The sequence below is a fragment of the Mustelus asterias genome, chromosome 11, assembly GCF_964213995.1.
Source record: "Mustelus asterias chromosome 11, sMusAst1.hap1.1, whole genome shotgun sequence".
NCBI lineage: Eukaryota > Metazoa > Chordata > Chondrichthyes > Carcharhiniformes > Triakidae > Mustelus > Mustelus asterias.
The window spans coordinates 79,063,247-79,079,740 of NC_135811.1; the positions used below are offsets into that span (position 1 = coordinate 79,063,247).

General features: G+C 41.1%; 1 protein-coding gene across 13 annotated transcripts in view; it reads right to left on the reverse strand.

Annotated features, from left to right (window-relative positions):
* gpatch8 (G patch domain containing 8) overlaps window positions 1-16,494 on the reverse strand; it is a 183,530-nt gene that overhangs the window by 19,662 nt on the left and 147,374 nt on the right. For all 13 annotated transcript variants that reach the window (XM_078223832.1, XM_078223823.1, XM_078223821.1 and 10 more), the window contains one exon: window positions 5,285-5,428. In XM_078223832.1, coding sequence (XP_078079958.1) covers window positions 5,285-5,428 — 144 coding nt within the window. The remainder of the gene's footprint in view (window positions 1-5,284; window positions 5,429-16,494) is intronic.

Below are 16,494 nucleotides of genomic sequence, written 5' to 3' on the forward strand. Positions count from 1 at the left end.
GCCAATTAAATGGGTAAAATAGTTAATTTAGAACTCGTCAGGGCTGAAGTTCCATTTTTAAAGAGTCAGCAGGTCACCTGCACCTTCAGAAACTGAACAGCTGAAGCAGGTGGCTGCCACTGTTGCCCTAGGGCATCACCCCAGCCCCATAAAGGTTAATCATCTGGTCATCGTCCCGGTCAATGGGGCATGAGGGACTGGGCAGTTTGTAAGGACCATCTTTGGCACTGCATAGATGGCAGGGACAGTCAGCACTCACATGTCCAGGCTTCGAATAGAGTCGGCATCCTGTTGGCATCACAGGGTTAAAGAACAGGGTTCACTTGCCTAGGACAATTAGACAGCCATCTGCCCAGAAGGAAAGCTCCAGCTGCCAATGGGGGCATAACCGTCAGACTTTGGGTCGCTGCTGCTGAGGATTAGCGTTACTGGTGCTCTCTGACAAAGCGCGAAAGCTATTCATTTAACAAGGCATGGTCTTGAAAGGATATTGAGAAATGAGTCTCATTTTCATCGTTTATTTCTCCTAGGTACAAGGTATCACTGATTGCACCCATATGGCCATCAAGATAATCAAAAACCAGCCAGTGAGAACTATCAGCACAAAGGACTTCCAGAGTCTCAAATGTCCAACTGGCCTTCCAGCAAAAAAAAGAGCTTCCTCCATGCATGCCCTCACTTCTGGTATCTGTCATGACTCCTTCATCCTTTGACAGCTGAGACTGCCTCAAATTTTCAATCCAACCCCCAAAATATCTGGAAAGATTACAGGGAGCAAGGGAAATCCCTTCAAGAGATAGTCACTTAACCTTCCAATGGAACCCCAGACAAGAGGCCATCCAATCAATGCCACCGACCCAGCAAGGCAGCCACTGAGCAATTCTGGTACCTTACAGTACACTCTTACAAGGGTCTTGGTCATTGCAATGTTCTGCTGAGCACTCCATAATAAGGTTCTCCAGAAAACAAAAAGTTCCTGGAAAGGAAACAACTCATTGGAGGCAAAGCAGGAAGGGGAGGTGGAACTGGCGGTCAAGGGAAATGACACTGATCAGAGATTTCCCTGCTGCATGATGAGGTGGCATCCCCATGCCACCCTCCAAGATCTCCTACTCTCACCCTCCAGCATTAAATCTACATTGGCATCAATGAACCGAGGGACAGCCCTGCCCCATGTCTCCAGCTCCTCTGTAACATCTCATTTCCATCAGAAGTAGAAGGTTTTTGCACAACCAGCAGGTCTCTCCCTCATGACAATCAACAGCCTCAACAATGGCTGCAGTGGGGGGTATCTAACTGAGTTCCACCTCATCTGACCCACCTCTATTATTTCTCCCAATGCCTCTCAGGGGCCAGGAAATACAAAATACCAAGTACAGGCTCGCCCCTCTGAAAATCTAAATTTTAATCAGTTTCCCACTGCCAGCAGGTTTCTGACCCAAAAACAGACCGGCTCCTGTTTCCTCTGTCTGTGGTGAAAATTCAGCCCTTGATATTGGGCAATGTCAAAGGTATTGAATTAATCCCATCAAGATACAATTGCAGTAAGTGCTATTTGCCCCAAGGCACAAGTCTGGACTAACAGCATCTGCATGGAAGTGGCAATATTTTAAATAAAAAGGGATGGTGATATTAAAATGTGATGGCTAAGTAACATGAAGCTGATACAGTAATGTCCTGTAGCAAATAAATGCATTTCTAAGTTCTAACTTCTTGCAGGATTGCAAAACAATTAACCCCTTGCTTCCGTCAATTATTCTTCGAAATAACCCGCAGAATTTTAATATCTAAACTTGATTTCATCCAACCATTTTCAATCAATGCCCACCACCAAAAATGTGAACATCTCTTGTCCTTCAATTATAATGTTGCTTTACATATGCATCTTGAACACCAATACGGAGGCTGAAAATGGCCAAAGTGTCAAGAGCATTCTTTTCAGCAACTCCTCAGTGTTCATTCTATGCAGTGGGCAGTCTAGGCATGATATTCAAACGTGGAATACATACTGCTGAATCTTGCATTAACCAGATCAGCATGATTTCACGAATTTTCTTCAACTACAGGGTCTCATTTATTAACAGCATTGCATGAGGGTTGCTTTTCTTTTCCGAAATCAGGCAGAAAGTTGCTTGCTTTCATAGATTTATACAATTGAAGATAAACTATACCCTAATAATTTTCTTTTGAACAATATGTTGAATCATGTGGCTCAAATTATTCTAGTGTTAGAGAATTAGACACCTGCTTCAAGAGCTTGATATTAATCTCCAGTCTTGACTGTAGGAACAGAGTTTATGAGTCATGGGCATGCTGCCAAATAGACAATCAGCTGGCTGGGAAGCTGGCAAGGGTTTGGAAAGTGCATTTACGTCAACAAATAGTGTGCACAATGACTACTGAAATTTCCTACGGTTTAAGCCGTGGAACTGAAGAACAATTTAACAGTTTGACATGAAGAGTTAACTCGGACAGGAAAAACAAGGATTTCTTTTTAGAAGGGAAAGAGAACAAAGAAGAAAAAAGCTTTCAAAAACCAGTAAAATCACAGGTGGAAAGGTAAATGAGCATCAGACAGAAAATGGTAGAACAGTCAATGGCCCTCAGGTGAGGTCCAAGTAAAACAGCGATCTCATAGATCACAGCTCCAAAGTGAAAATCAGACATACAGATCTCCAAAATTGTGAAAGGCGCCTCGAAAGTCCAGGCAACCTATTCCAAAAGCCATTTTAGTATCATTCCAGTTGAATTATAAGCGCACTGACATTGCCAATCCACCTCTTCCGAGGGGGTTGCTCACATGCAGCCCAACATGATGTGGTTAAGTGTGGAAGTTGATGGATTGGAGCTGACTTCCAAAAGCTCTGTCAATTTCTACGTATTTAACATGGGGCGGTATGGTAGCACAGTGGTTAGCACTGCTGCTTCAGAGCGCCAGGGACCCAGGTTCAATTCCTGGTTTGGGTCACTGTCAGTGTGGAGTTTGCATGTTCTCCCCGTGTCTGCGTGGGTTTCCTCCGGGTGCTCCGGTTTCCTCCCACGGTCTGAAAGACATGCTGGTTAGGTGCATTGACCCAAACAGGCGCTGGATTGCGGCAACTAGAGGAATTTCACAGTAACTTCATTGCAGTGTTAATGTAAGCCTTATTGTGACTAATAAATAAACTTTATGCAGGTTAAAATTCATTTGGTAGAAACCAGCTAATGGTTGGGGGTTTTGAAACTGGAGTGTAATAAAGAACAGCGATATATATGAGTAATGGTTAAAAGTGCTGGGATGGTAATGATTAGATAGACCAGTTCTGCTGTAGGCAGCTACAGTGACAAAAAAAAGAGATCTTTCATTTAACAACTAGCACAAAAATAATGGTCCTGTTACCAGTTCAAGCAGATGCTTGAACACCCCAGGGCTAAGCTTTCTGGTAGCAGTTAATTGACTTTATGCTTGAACAATTTTTAGGACCATGACAGGACAACAAGGGAAGAACAATCATTAAGAGATAGTAAAGAAAAGCACAAATTCATTTGCACATGACTTTTCCTGTACTAAAATAATTAAACCACACAAAAAGCCATATGTTTCACACAAGGAAGCAGGTAGAACTGAAAACTCCACCTGTGAGAATGTTTTGTTTCAAGAGGCAATTTAACTCATGGCATGATATCACCAGTGAGATTAGCATATATTTGGATAATGAAGAACCCATTGGGCAATGACTGCTCCTCATCGTAATTACAATGGGAGATTGGGACTCTCAGCAGGAAAATCAAATCATAGTCTCAACTGATACAGTTCCACTGTACTTGTCAAGGTCCACAGCAGGGACAGTAAACTGACAGGCAAGTCTGATACAAGGTGTATCAGAGATTGGCCATCTTCAAGACATAAAAGCCTGTTTTAATACATCTTTATGGATTTTCTCTCTGTACTCTCGCTTCTAACTAGAAAAACCCATTTAAAACAGATAACCTAAAAATGACTTCTACAAGTGCACACTTTAAAATATTTCTGTTCATTTTGCAGAAAGGCTGCAAGAGGAAAAAAGCCATCTATATAGTATAACTGATAGATATCCAGTCAAGTCCTCGAAATAATAAAAATGGATCACAGAACTGTTTCCGTGCTGTATTTCTCTATGACTCTATATCTCTGACTCTAATGGAAGACAATCTGAATAAAAACAGCACTTTCCATACACTACAAGTAGCCTTCTACAAGGTATGTTGTCAAAGCTGGAATGAAGGAAATCAGGGATGCTCAAAAGGGATAATTGGAGGAACGTAGAGTTCTCAGAGGGCTGTAAGGCCGGAGGAGGTTACAGAGACAGGGACAAGCAAGGGCAAAGAGGGATTTGAAGACATGGATGAGAATGTCAAGTTTGAGGTGCTGCAGCCCCACAAGTACAGGGATGAGGAGGAATAGGACTTGGTATGGGTTAATAGATAGGCAGCAGAGTTTTGGAGGAGCTCATGTTTGCAGCAGGTAGAAGATGCAATTAGTCAGAGCAGCATTAGAATAGTGGAGTTTGAAAGAACAAAAGAATGGATGAAAGTTTCTGTAGCAGACAGGCTGAGGTAGAAGTAGGCACCTTTGGTGATGGAGAAGGTACATAGATGGAAGCATAGGCCAGGGTCAAATAGGACACCAGACAGAAGCAGTGGAGATGGGGTCCTGGAAAGTGGAATCAATGGACCAAAGGCAATGAATTTGACCTTCCTAATATTTAATAACTGTTATTGATTGCTTCTGTAAACGAGTAACCGCAAATAAACCTGCATGATAATTTATTCTGCCAGGCAAATATCTGTCATCTTCTATGGTGGAAATGCTACCTGTAAATCTAGAGATAATAAATGGCTTCATCTAGGACCTGCTATTCCAGGGGAGCTGGCTTTTCTGTCGGTTATGCAATGAAGTCTCTGAAGAAATAATCTTAAATTGTGGAAGTTCTTTATCCTAAGGGATACATTAACTGTCCACACACTCAGCCATTCCACTATGCCAACCAGAGAATGTCTGATCTCAAGCAATGTGGATAAAAATGAGAACTGTTATTGGCTTAGCAAGGAGGAGCACACAAAAATGTTTGGATTAGGACTTGTTTGCCAGCCTTATCAATGTCGGTGTTTCAAAGCAGATTAGGTTTTTTTTCCCAACAAGTTCTGATCAGTGGTCCAATTTGTGTAAAATAGAACTGTGAAACACAAACCTTCTTGGAACAAATAGCCAAACATGAAGTTTTTCTATTACAGAATGTTAATTCTAATATCAGCAGCAACTCACCTGCTTATGAGCATGGTCATATGAATTTATGTGGTTGTCAAACTCATGATGTTTTTGGTACTGTTTTTCACACAATTCGCAGTAAAAATTCGCTCTCAGGTCTTCTAAAGCTTTTGCAATTGCCTTTTCTTTTTCAGCATAATCCTATCAGAGACAGAGACAGGAAAAAAAAAATCAATCTGTTGGACCAGGGTTAGAAAGCATTGCAATTGTACTTCCTTAGTCAAATAATGACAGTTCTTGTCAGTACACCTATCGACATTTAATATCTTACCAAGACAGCTTTGGGCATATAAGCAATAAATCGTTGAGTTTTGATGATTCAAGATTTAATTTTAGTAGCAACATTCCTCTGAAAAACTGAAGAAAGGAAGGCTGACAGTGCTCCTCATGTCAATGGAGTTGATTTGGCCATCCGGAATAGAATCTTGGATGCATGTTAGAAATCTTCAATTGTATAAATGAAAAGCGCACGTCACTTCATCTACAGCTCAGTCATAATCAAATGCCACTGTCATCAGTGCTTATGCTTTGACCCTGAACTCCAATGAAGATGCGAAGGAAAAGTTCTATACTGACTTTGATGAAGTCCTCATTCCCATCCCAAAAGATGGAAAGATCTGTGGGTCGTTAATGCCAAGGTTGGCCAAGATGTCTTAAGAGTAACCATTGGGAAAAACAGTGTGGGAAAGCTTATTTATTTATTGTCATAAGTAGGCTTACATTAACACTGCAATGAAGTTACTGCAAAAAAGCCAATGCAAATGGTGCTCTTCTGTTGACTAAGTCTCCTCAGCATGGCCGCATTTTAACAAACACCCTCTTCTGCCAGAGGGATAAATACAAAACCACATGGAGGCATCTAGATCGAAGTGCCAGCTTTGTTATTGTAACACAAATATTCATGAGGGAATTATAATTTTATAATGTTTTCAAGGGGTTGTCAGCTGTCCCTCATTAGAGTATGGTAGTTCCTCAAGGTCACAAGTTTCTGTCATGGGTCTTCAAGCGACTAAACAGGTTATTTCTAGACCTGCAGATCTTGGGAACATGGGCTAGAATGCCCCGCAAGATAGTGGGATCCAGAGTGCAGGGTTTCCTTCCTTTCTTCTCCCCCCTTGTCTGTGACCTCTTTGCCTCATCATTAAGACGTTTGCACCCAAAGCATGAGGCAGCTTGATGGACAAGTTGATTATGTTCTTGTTTGAGTCAAAGATCTAAATGATATCTGTATCACTCAATTCACATAGGGGACTGATGCTTGCTGGATAGATCATTGACTTGTTCGATCGGTGACAATCATCCACCTAGCACCAAGACATAACAAGAATCAAAAATTCAAGAGGAAGATTATCAATGTCTCAGCCCTAAAGCACCTCAAACAAAAAGAAGAATTTCAAGTACAGCTGAGAACCGATCTGTAAAATCTTTGCACATGCAACTTAATTTAAGAACAATGATATAAAATAAATCAACAACTCCACAAGTCAACAAAAGTTCTAATGTACGGAGCAGTTGTCGTCACCACCATTCCTGTACTGCTGAGACATCGGGGCTGCGTATCGGCAATACATAAAAACACTAAAGAAATTCCATTCGCAATGCATCCGCCACATCTTCTGGACTCAATGGTCGGACTGCTGAACAATTGCTAGTGTCCTTCTTGAAGTCAGTTCCACATGCATTCAGTCAAAAGGCCTGTAAAATCAACTATGATGGACTGAACTCTATCATGATAGCTAAAAAGCATCTTCCCTGTGAGATCTTGTTTTCTCAACTCTCAAAAGGCCAGTTTTCTGGGGAAAAACAAAATAAATTGCTACAAAGACACTGATGCTCTTCTATAAGTGCAGCGGCATTAACAACGGGGAGAAGCTTGCTACCAGATCGTTCAAAATGGCAACTTGTCTATCAAGCTACATCATGCTTTGAGTGCAAATATCTTACCGATGAGGCAAAGAGGTGGCAAACAAGGGGAAAAAAAAGGATGCAAATTCTGCCCTCTGGCCCATGTGCCCAAAAATCTGCAGGTCCAGAATCAGCCCGTTTGGTCACTTGAAGACCCATGACAGAAACTCTCAATCCTGAGGAGATGCCTCAAATGAGGAACAGCTGATAATCCTTTGAAAACATTATAAAATGATGATTGCCTCATGAATGTTTGTGCTCCAGAAGAATATGTAAGGAGATTACAGATAGCTCCAAGAAAAATAGGGTGGCAATAGTCAGAGATTTTAACTTTCCCAACATTGACTGGGACAGGCATAGTATTAGAGGGTTGGATGGAGAGAAATTTGTTGAGTGTATTCAGGAGGAATTTCTCATTCAGTATGTGGATGGCCCGACTAAAGAGGGGGCAAAACTTGACCTCCTCTTGGGAAATAAGGAAGGGCAGGTGACAGAAGTGTTAGTGAGGGATCACTTTGGGACCAGTGACCATAATTCTATTAGTTTTAAGATAACTATGGAGAATGATAGGTCTGGTCCAAAAGTTAAAATTCTAAATTGGGGCAAGGCCAATTTTGATGGTATCAGGCAGTGACTTTCAAAAGTTAATTGAGGGTGTCTGTGGGAAGGCAAAGGGACATCTGGTAAGTGACAGGCTTTCAAAGGTGTGTTAACCAGGGTTCAGGGTAAACACATTCCCTTTAGAGTGAAGGGCAAGGCTGGCAGAAGTAGGGAACCCTGGATGACTCGGGACATTGAGGCCCTGGTCAAGAAGAAGAAAGAGGCACATGACATGCAGAGGCAGCTGGGATCAAGTGAATCCCTTGAAGAGTATAGGAGGTGTAGGAGTAGAGTTAAGAGAGAAATAAGAAGGGTAAAAAGGGGACATGAGATTGTTATGGCAGATAAGGCAAAGGAGAATCCAAAGAGCTTCTACAAATACATAAAGGGCAAAAGAGTAACAAGGGAGAGAGTACGGCCTCTTAAGGATCAACAAGGTCATCTGTGTGTGGATCCACAAGAGATGGGTGAGATCCTAAATGAATTTTTCTCATCAGTATTTACTATTGAGAAAAGCATGAAGATTAGGGAACTTGAGGAAATAAATAGTGATGTCTTGAGGAGTGTACATATTACAGAGGAGGTGGTGCTGGAAGTCTTAAAGCGCATCAAGGTAGATAAATCCCCAGGACCTGATGAAGTGTATTCCAGGACATTGTGGGAGGCTAGGGAGGAAATTGCGGATCCCCGAGCCGAGATATTTGAATCATCGATAGTCACGGGTGAGGTGCCTGAAGATTGAAGAGTGGCAAATGTGCCTTTGTTTAAAAAGGGCTGCAGGGAAAAACGTAGGAACTACAGGCCAGTGAGCCTCACATCTGTGGTAGGCAAGTTGTTGGAAGGTATTTTGAGACAGGATCTACAGGCATTTAGAGATGCAAGGACTGATTAGGGACAGTCAGCATGGCTTTGAGAGTGGAAAATCATGTCTCACAAATTTGAGTTTTTTGAAGGGGTAACCTAGAAGGTAAATGAGGGCAGTGCAGTTGATGTTGTCTACATGGACTTTAGCAAGGCCTTTGATAAGGTACCGCATGGTAGGTTGTTGCACAAGGTTAAATCTCAAAGGATCCAGGGTGAGGTATCGAAATGGATACAAAATTGGCTTCTTGACAGAATGAGGAGATGCCGGCGTTGGACTGGGGTAAACTCTTGACAGAAGCCAGAGGGTGGTTGCAAAGGGTTGTTTTTCAAATTGGAGGCCTGTGACCAGCGGTGTGCCTCAGGGATCAGTGCTGGGTCCACTGTTATTTGTCATTTATATTAATGATTTGGATGAGAATATAGGAGGCATGGTTAGTAAGTTTGCAGATGACACCAAGATTGGTGGCATAGTGGACAGTGAAGAAAGTTATCTCCGACTGCAACGGGATCTTGATCAATTGGGCCAGTGGGCTGACGAATGGCAGAGTTTAATTTAGACAAATGCGAGGTGATGCATTTTGGTAGATTGAACCAGGGCAGGACTTACTCAGTTAATGGTAGGGCATTGGGGAGAGTTACAGAACAAAGAGATCCAGGGGTACACGTCCATAGCTCCTTGAAAGTGGAGTCACAGGTGGACAGAGTGGTGAAGAAGGCATTCAACATGCTTGGTTTCATCGGTCAGAACATTGAATACAGGAGTTGGGACATCTTGTTGAAGTTGTACAAGACATTGGTACGGCCACACTTGGAGTACTGTGTACAGTTCTGGTCATCCTATTATAGAAAGGATATTATTAAACTAGAAAGAGTGCAGAAAAGATTTACTAGGATGCTACCAGGACTTGATGGATTGAGTTATCAGGAGAGGCTGAAATAGACTGGGACTTTTCTCTCTGGAGCGTAGGAGGCTGAGGGGTGACCTTATAGAGGTCTGTAAAATAATGAGGGACACAGATCAGCTAGATAGTCAATATCTTTTCCCAAAAGTAGGGGAGTCTAAAACTAGAGGGCATAGGTTTAAGGTGAGAGGGGAGAGATACAAAAGTGTCCAGAGGGGCAATTTGTTTCACCCAGAGGGTGGGGAGTGTCTGGAACAAGCTGACAGAGGTAGTAGTAGAGGCAGGTACAATTTTGTTGTTTAAAAAGCATTTAGATAATTACATGGATAAGATGGGTATGGAGGGATATGGGCCAAATGCGGGCAATTGGGATTAGCTCATGGGTTTAAAAAAAAAGGGTGACATGGACAAGTTGGGCCGAAGGACCTGTTTCCATGCTCTATGACTCTATGAACAGCAGGCTGTATTTTATAACAATCTGGGCAGTGTGTAAATTCTCAAACAGCTTAAACAATAACATTACTTGGGGGAATATAGCATGCTATGCCAGTTGGACATCAAACAGTTTATTACTCTGGAAACAGTGGCAGCAGCAAACACCCTCAAGTCAAGCACACCAGAAGCTAAAAGAAAGTTTCTCTTCGCTACCATAGAAGAGTAGCTAAACCAAGGATTCCCAAACTGAGTCATAACCCCACAGTGGGACTGAAAGCTCTGAGCTGAAATGGCAGCTATGGAGTTTGGACTGAACTTTGACAGCTGTGACGTCTGATTAAAGGTTGGTGTTTCTATTATGACGGTAGGCAGGGCTTATCGCCTGTTCCGAGATCTGATTACTGCAGCCTGTAAAAAAGGTGTCTTTCTTTATTCAGACCAAATCCAGCAGGTTCAAACAGCCCATCATCCCACCCCCAATAATTTTCACTCAGGGGGCGGGGTCATAAAGTCTGAGACATTAACATAGGAAGTCAGGATAAAGTTTGAAAGGCACTGTGCTAAACCCTGCATAAAAGCCCCCAAAATACAAGTTGTTGTGTTTCTAACATGGGCCACTTTTCAAAACGAACAATTTTTGCCAATCTCTTCCGAACTCTGAACAGCTTTGTTTCAAAAGCCTGCAGCCACTGAAAAATCGACTGAGAATGCTCAAAGTTAAATTATGTGAGGTCCTGACAAAGAGGAGGGGAAGTGGGACAGATTTTCAGCTGAGCTGTTTGGACTTGCTTTGAATGCTGGTTTCAATGCTCGTTTACTCTGCCACTGATCTCCTAAAATACTTCAGAAATAAAAAATGAAATCTACAGTACCACAACAATTACAGCAACTATCACATGATATAGTAAAATTTGAATAAATTAAATGATTCAATGCACCCTGTAGCTCTCATTAATTCAGAGCTTTTAAAGTTTCAATACCTTTATCAGATAATTAATGATTATATATATTTAATAAAAAGACTATATCTCAAACTATTTGGGTACAATAAAAATAAATCAGCCTGCATTAAAATGTTAGACGCTGTTTTCTAGAATTCTCCTCGTGTCTGCGTGGGTTTCCTCCGGGTGCTCCGGTTTCCTCCCACACTCCAAAGATGTGCGGGTTAGGTTGATTGGCCAAGCTAAAGTTGCCCCTTAGTGTCCTGAGATGCGTAGGTTAGAGGGATTAGCGGGTAAAATATGTAGGGGTATGGGGGTAGGGCCTGGGTGGGATTGTGGTCGGTGCAGACTCGATGGGCCAAATGGCCTCTTTCTGCACTGTAGGGTTTCTATGATTCTATGAATGGCTCTGATAATCGAGTCCGTCACTTTGGCATCTACCAAAATAATAGCAGGATCATCGCTTCTCGGCCTTTTGACTAAGATCAAGTGCAGTATCGACATGCTGTACTTGGTTGAAGTCATTAGGTTACATTTTAGCTTCATTTGAAGCAATTTTTAAAAGCAGCATCTCGGCCTTTTGGCTCAGATGCAAACGAGATCAAGCCTTGGAGGAGGTGCAATGCCTATTTCAATCAGCTTGGATCATGTAGATCAAGCCCAAGACAGGAGGTGACAGCCCTGTCTTGTCAGCTTGGATCGGGAATGTCTCAACTTGTTGAGACTCTGAATTGGACTTGATTTGATTGAATTGAATTTAAAAAAATAGCAGGATCATTCTAAAAATATTTGCAATCTTGTCAAGATCTAGCCATTTTATCCTGTGACAAATTTATTAATACAAGTGGCGATTATAAAATTCATTTCATTAGGAAAGATTCTGCTACTTTCATTGGGAATCTTTAACCCAAGAGCATTAAAAATATATACATCCGCATCAGTTCAAATTTTTCGAAAAAATAATCCGACATTTCCGAAAGTTCAGAATGAAGTTACTAAATTTCCAGCCAATGCGCATCTTTCATATAGGTGACCAGCTCTTTGGCAATACCCATACTAGCGTAGTCATAAAGAGCTTGGAAACCAAAATGGGCAAAATTTTCTGTCCACCCAACAAAATAATTTGCAATGCCTCAGGACAGACTTACAAGGGGTCTGTGCTGAGAAGAAGTCAAGCATATGAAAGTGTTGAATTGTGTAGGGATAAAATTTCTCATCACCAGCTAATGCAGGCAATAAAGCAGGCAGAAACTCTGCTGTACGCAACAAACATGTGGGTTGAAAGCAATAAACACAATAAAGTATATTTGAAAATATGATGTAATTAAATTAATTCTACTGGATTGATACTGGGTTATTTAATTTTCAGACACTGTCATTCAGTACAGAATTACATTAACTCTGCAGGGTTCAAATGTGCAACTTTAAAGAAAAATTATCAAGTGCTTACTACGTGCTAAGGACATCATTTTGGGTACTCAAAACAATGACATAAGGATCAGGTGTCTCAATCTGTTTGCTAGCTAAGGAAAATCTGACGTAGATAATTGAATTGAGTATACTTAGAAATACAGTATGATTGAATCACATAATGACCATCTTCATTCCCAGAATTAAGCGCAGATTAAGACGGTTGTGAACTGGTAACTTGCACTAGTGCACAAATCTCAAAGACTTGCATTGAAGTGGAACTGTTGACCTAAATTGTGCAGATCCAGACATTCATTTTTAAGTATTCAACAGCAGCTAGTGCAATGACTGCACAAACTGCAGACTGGAACCAAAGCCCCCATTTGGAAAGGTCACAATTCACGCGTGATTAAGTCCAAAGTAACACAAACTATGCATGCATACCAATTAATTTCTCAGCTTAAAAACTGTGAAAATTGAAGTATCATGAACAGCAAGTGATCAATCTTCAAGATGTGTTCTATGAATTCTCCCACTCCAATGAAAAAAACCTATAAATTTAAATTGCATCGCAAATGTTCCTTTGTAAAGTCTGCAAAAAAATCTATCTGCTAAGTGAAACAGAAGTAGATACATTCGTCTGAAGTGAAGCAAGAGATCGATGCCTTGGAGCCGCTGTCTGGTTAGCAGTATTGACATCAATATTTCTCATTCAAGCAGTCTTTTTAAAACAGAGCCAGTCTGACTTTTGTTCAGTTAAAACATTGGTTGCAGTCAATTTGATAGAATGAAAAATGGTCTACGAGTCTGACTGCCAGAAAAGGAAGTGGATTCAGGAGTATACACCACCCAGGAATCATATATACATCCAGCTCCCAGAATCGGTTACAAAGCCCATGAGCGGGAGTTGGGGGTGAAGGGTAGCATTGTTGACCAGGGAAGTAGTGGGACTGGTAGTTATTCAACCGGCTGGTAGATGTTCAAATGGAAAGGCTGAACATCTACTGGTGTATTTGCTGATGGAGCATGGGGGTGGGGAGATTGACAGTCTTTCAGCAAGGGGGACTATGGGACTATTTGTTGACTGGGTGGAGGTGAGCGAATTTAAAACTGCTGGCTTTGCCCTGAAAAAAAATCGAAGGCCCACCTTTCTGCAAGCTTTTGTAGTAGCAGCTATTGGGCCACAAAGAACAAAGCCATGCCCTCAGGCAAAAAAAGAACATTTAAAGGGGGTCTCTAAACTCAGTTTGAGCTCCATGGCCACCATTGCTGCCTTGGAGCTCATGACCCCAAAATCTTCTCCCACAACCCTGCTTTTCCCACCTATCATCTGGTTACAAAACTGCCCCCCCCCCCCCCCCCCACCCTGCTCCATCCAGCCAACAATTCACTTCAATCCCAGACCCAATATTACAATTAATGCCTGATGGCTCCCGTGTGGAAACTTCCTCAGGTAACATAGCTTGCCTGTCATAATCTTTTCTACGTCACGGGAATGGACTTTTCTTGTTTAAAAACAATACCTTTAACGGAGTGAAATGTCCTATGGTGCTGCAATGAAGTATAAAAAAATGCCAAGTCAAAGGTGACGATAGGCAAGATGACCAAAAAGCTTGGTCAGTGAGGTAGTTTTTTTGAGGAGATTCGAGGAGGAAACTAGTTTAAGTAAATGTAAGCACGGCCACAAATGATGTGCGACGGTAGACAAAATCTTGAAGTCAAAGGAGAGATGAAGTAGGGATGGAGAGGTAATGCAAAGAGAAAAGCAAAATAGGTCTGTTTACTCATTATTTTCAGAGCTTCCAAAAATTAACAACTATCACTAACGACGACATTACATCAATATTGTAGGAGCTTCTGCAAGAACTTTATATTCGTGGATGCATGCGCATGACAATCATTGTATCACCTCATAATCTATGCTTTTGGTTTGCAACTGTTTACTGCATGTTAAAAGGCAAGTCTGGCCAATTCCCACAGCTAAGTAGTAAATCAACCGGAATAGCAAACTATAATCACACTTAATTCTTCAAAGACTATGCCTACATAAGTTAGCACAAATTTATGAAAGGCTTCTCAAGTTTTTAAAGGAACACTGAAATTAAATAAATCAGATACTTTTTATCAATTTCATCAGAAGGTTCCCTTCAAGTAAATCTATACAATCATTAAGTTTGTGTCATCTTTGTTAGAAGGGCTCATTGTTTTAAAAAGAAATTGGGATAACAAACCCAAATGACTGACACATCCATCTTCAGCATACCTAGAATGACTTGGTATTTAAAAGCAGCTGTTACACTTTGTTTGAATATTATTCAAATTTTGTCAAGTTTTCCAAACTCATCGAGAAATTCAAACGTCTTGCTCAAAAAGTTAACAAATTTGAATGAGTACAATTTTACAATCAATTCACAAATGTGTTAACGAGTGTAATGCTACTTTAAGAAGGATTACAACATGAACTTGGGACTGGGGTTTTCTCCTTGGGCTCAAATGGGAAGTTGCACCTGGAATGTAGCCCATTTTGCCAGTGTTGATGTATACACAAGTACCCTCTTAATCTCATAGATACATCTGAACTCACCCCAAATTGACATGCATCAGTGTAAACCAGCATAGACAAAGTAGCAACACACTACTTTATTCCTTCTTAAAGTTTTAGCTCATTTAACTGTGGTTCATGCATATCACACAGGATTTAAAAAGGCAAAGTAACCACGGAAGTCATAATCTCCTTATTTCCCAAAACAGAGGAGTGAATAATCAAGATAAGAATTGCAGCCCCTGCCTCGAATAAGGTTGCATGCAGTTTGGTGTGGGAAACTGCACCCTAAGCTCATTCATGTTGTTTAAAACCCCCTAAATAACAGTTTCATGGTTCATTCTTGACATTTTATGCTCATTCATGGGAAAATCCTTTCACGTAGCATCTTGATGAGCATTAATCCCCCAAACAATAAGTATCTTGGGAATATGATGCTAAACCCTGCAGAAATATGCAAACATTAATGATCATATTTTGCTGTTGGTTTATATTCAGAACGTACTCACGATATTGTCACTATCCTGCTACACATACCACCATTTTCTAGTTGGAGCTCATTTTCTAGTGTTGACCATTCAGCGCTCATTAACACATTTATAGTGATTTATGGTTTTATGAAAGCACAAATAAATACCTTTTTCAACTTAACATTTCTATGTATTACTAGTACTTCCAAAAGTTCAATGACTTGCAGTTTCTGTATGAGGCCTAGTCTTCCCATTCCTAACTAAAATTGATTTTACATTTAGAATTTTACAGTGTTATATTCTACAATTGTGAGTAGACTTACATAAAAACATAGTAAAAACAAGCCCATCACGGAGCTGAGAGAGAAGATTCTCTTTCAATTAATCATTGACAATTTCCTGGAGTACTGCAGAGCTACTTAGCTGGTATTGAAATCCCGGGTCCATTGCAGTTGACTGACTGCTCCAGTTTTTCATTGCCACTTGGGTTTTCTGGGAAGCATCATAACACTGAAGAATTCACTGAGTTGTTACAATACAGTAGACCATTTGGCTCCCCCCCCGTGTCTGCACTGGCTCTATGAATGAGCAATTTACCAATTGCCAGTTCCCGTCTTCAAGTAACCTGCACGTTTCTTTTTCAGATAATACTGCAATTCCCTTGAGTGCCTCAGTTGAACCTGCCTTCACCACACTGTTATGCAGTGAATTCTACAATAGATCCACACCACTCCCTGCTTGAAGACGTTTCTCCTTATGTTACCATTGCTTCCTATGCCAATTAACCTTAAAGCTGTGCCCTCCCGTTCTCAATCTTTGTATCAGAGGCAATAGGTTTTCCCTATTTGTTCTGTTCAGACACTTCAACATTTTGAATATCTCAATCAAATTCTCACTACAGGTGAAAATCAAAAAAAAAATGGCGGCAATTATTCAGTTCTTCCACTGACAGCAGATTACTTTCACCTGAATTGTAAAGCACATTGGAAACACAATGGTTAATATAATGAAAATATTGACCCAGGTTTTGTGGTCAGTGGTAGAGGAGCGACACTTGCCCCTCATTAGGAAATCTGTGGCATGTATGTGCAGGACAAGCACCCATGGCCAGAATTTTCCGGCCAATCACGATGGTGCA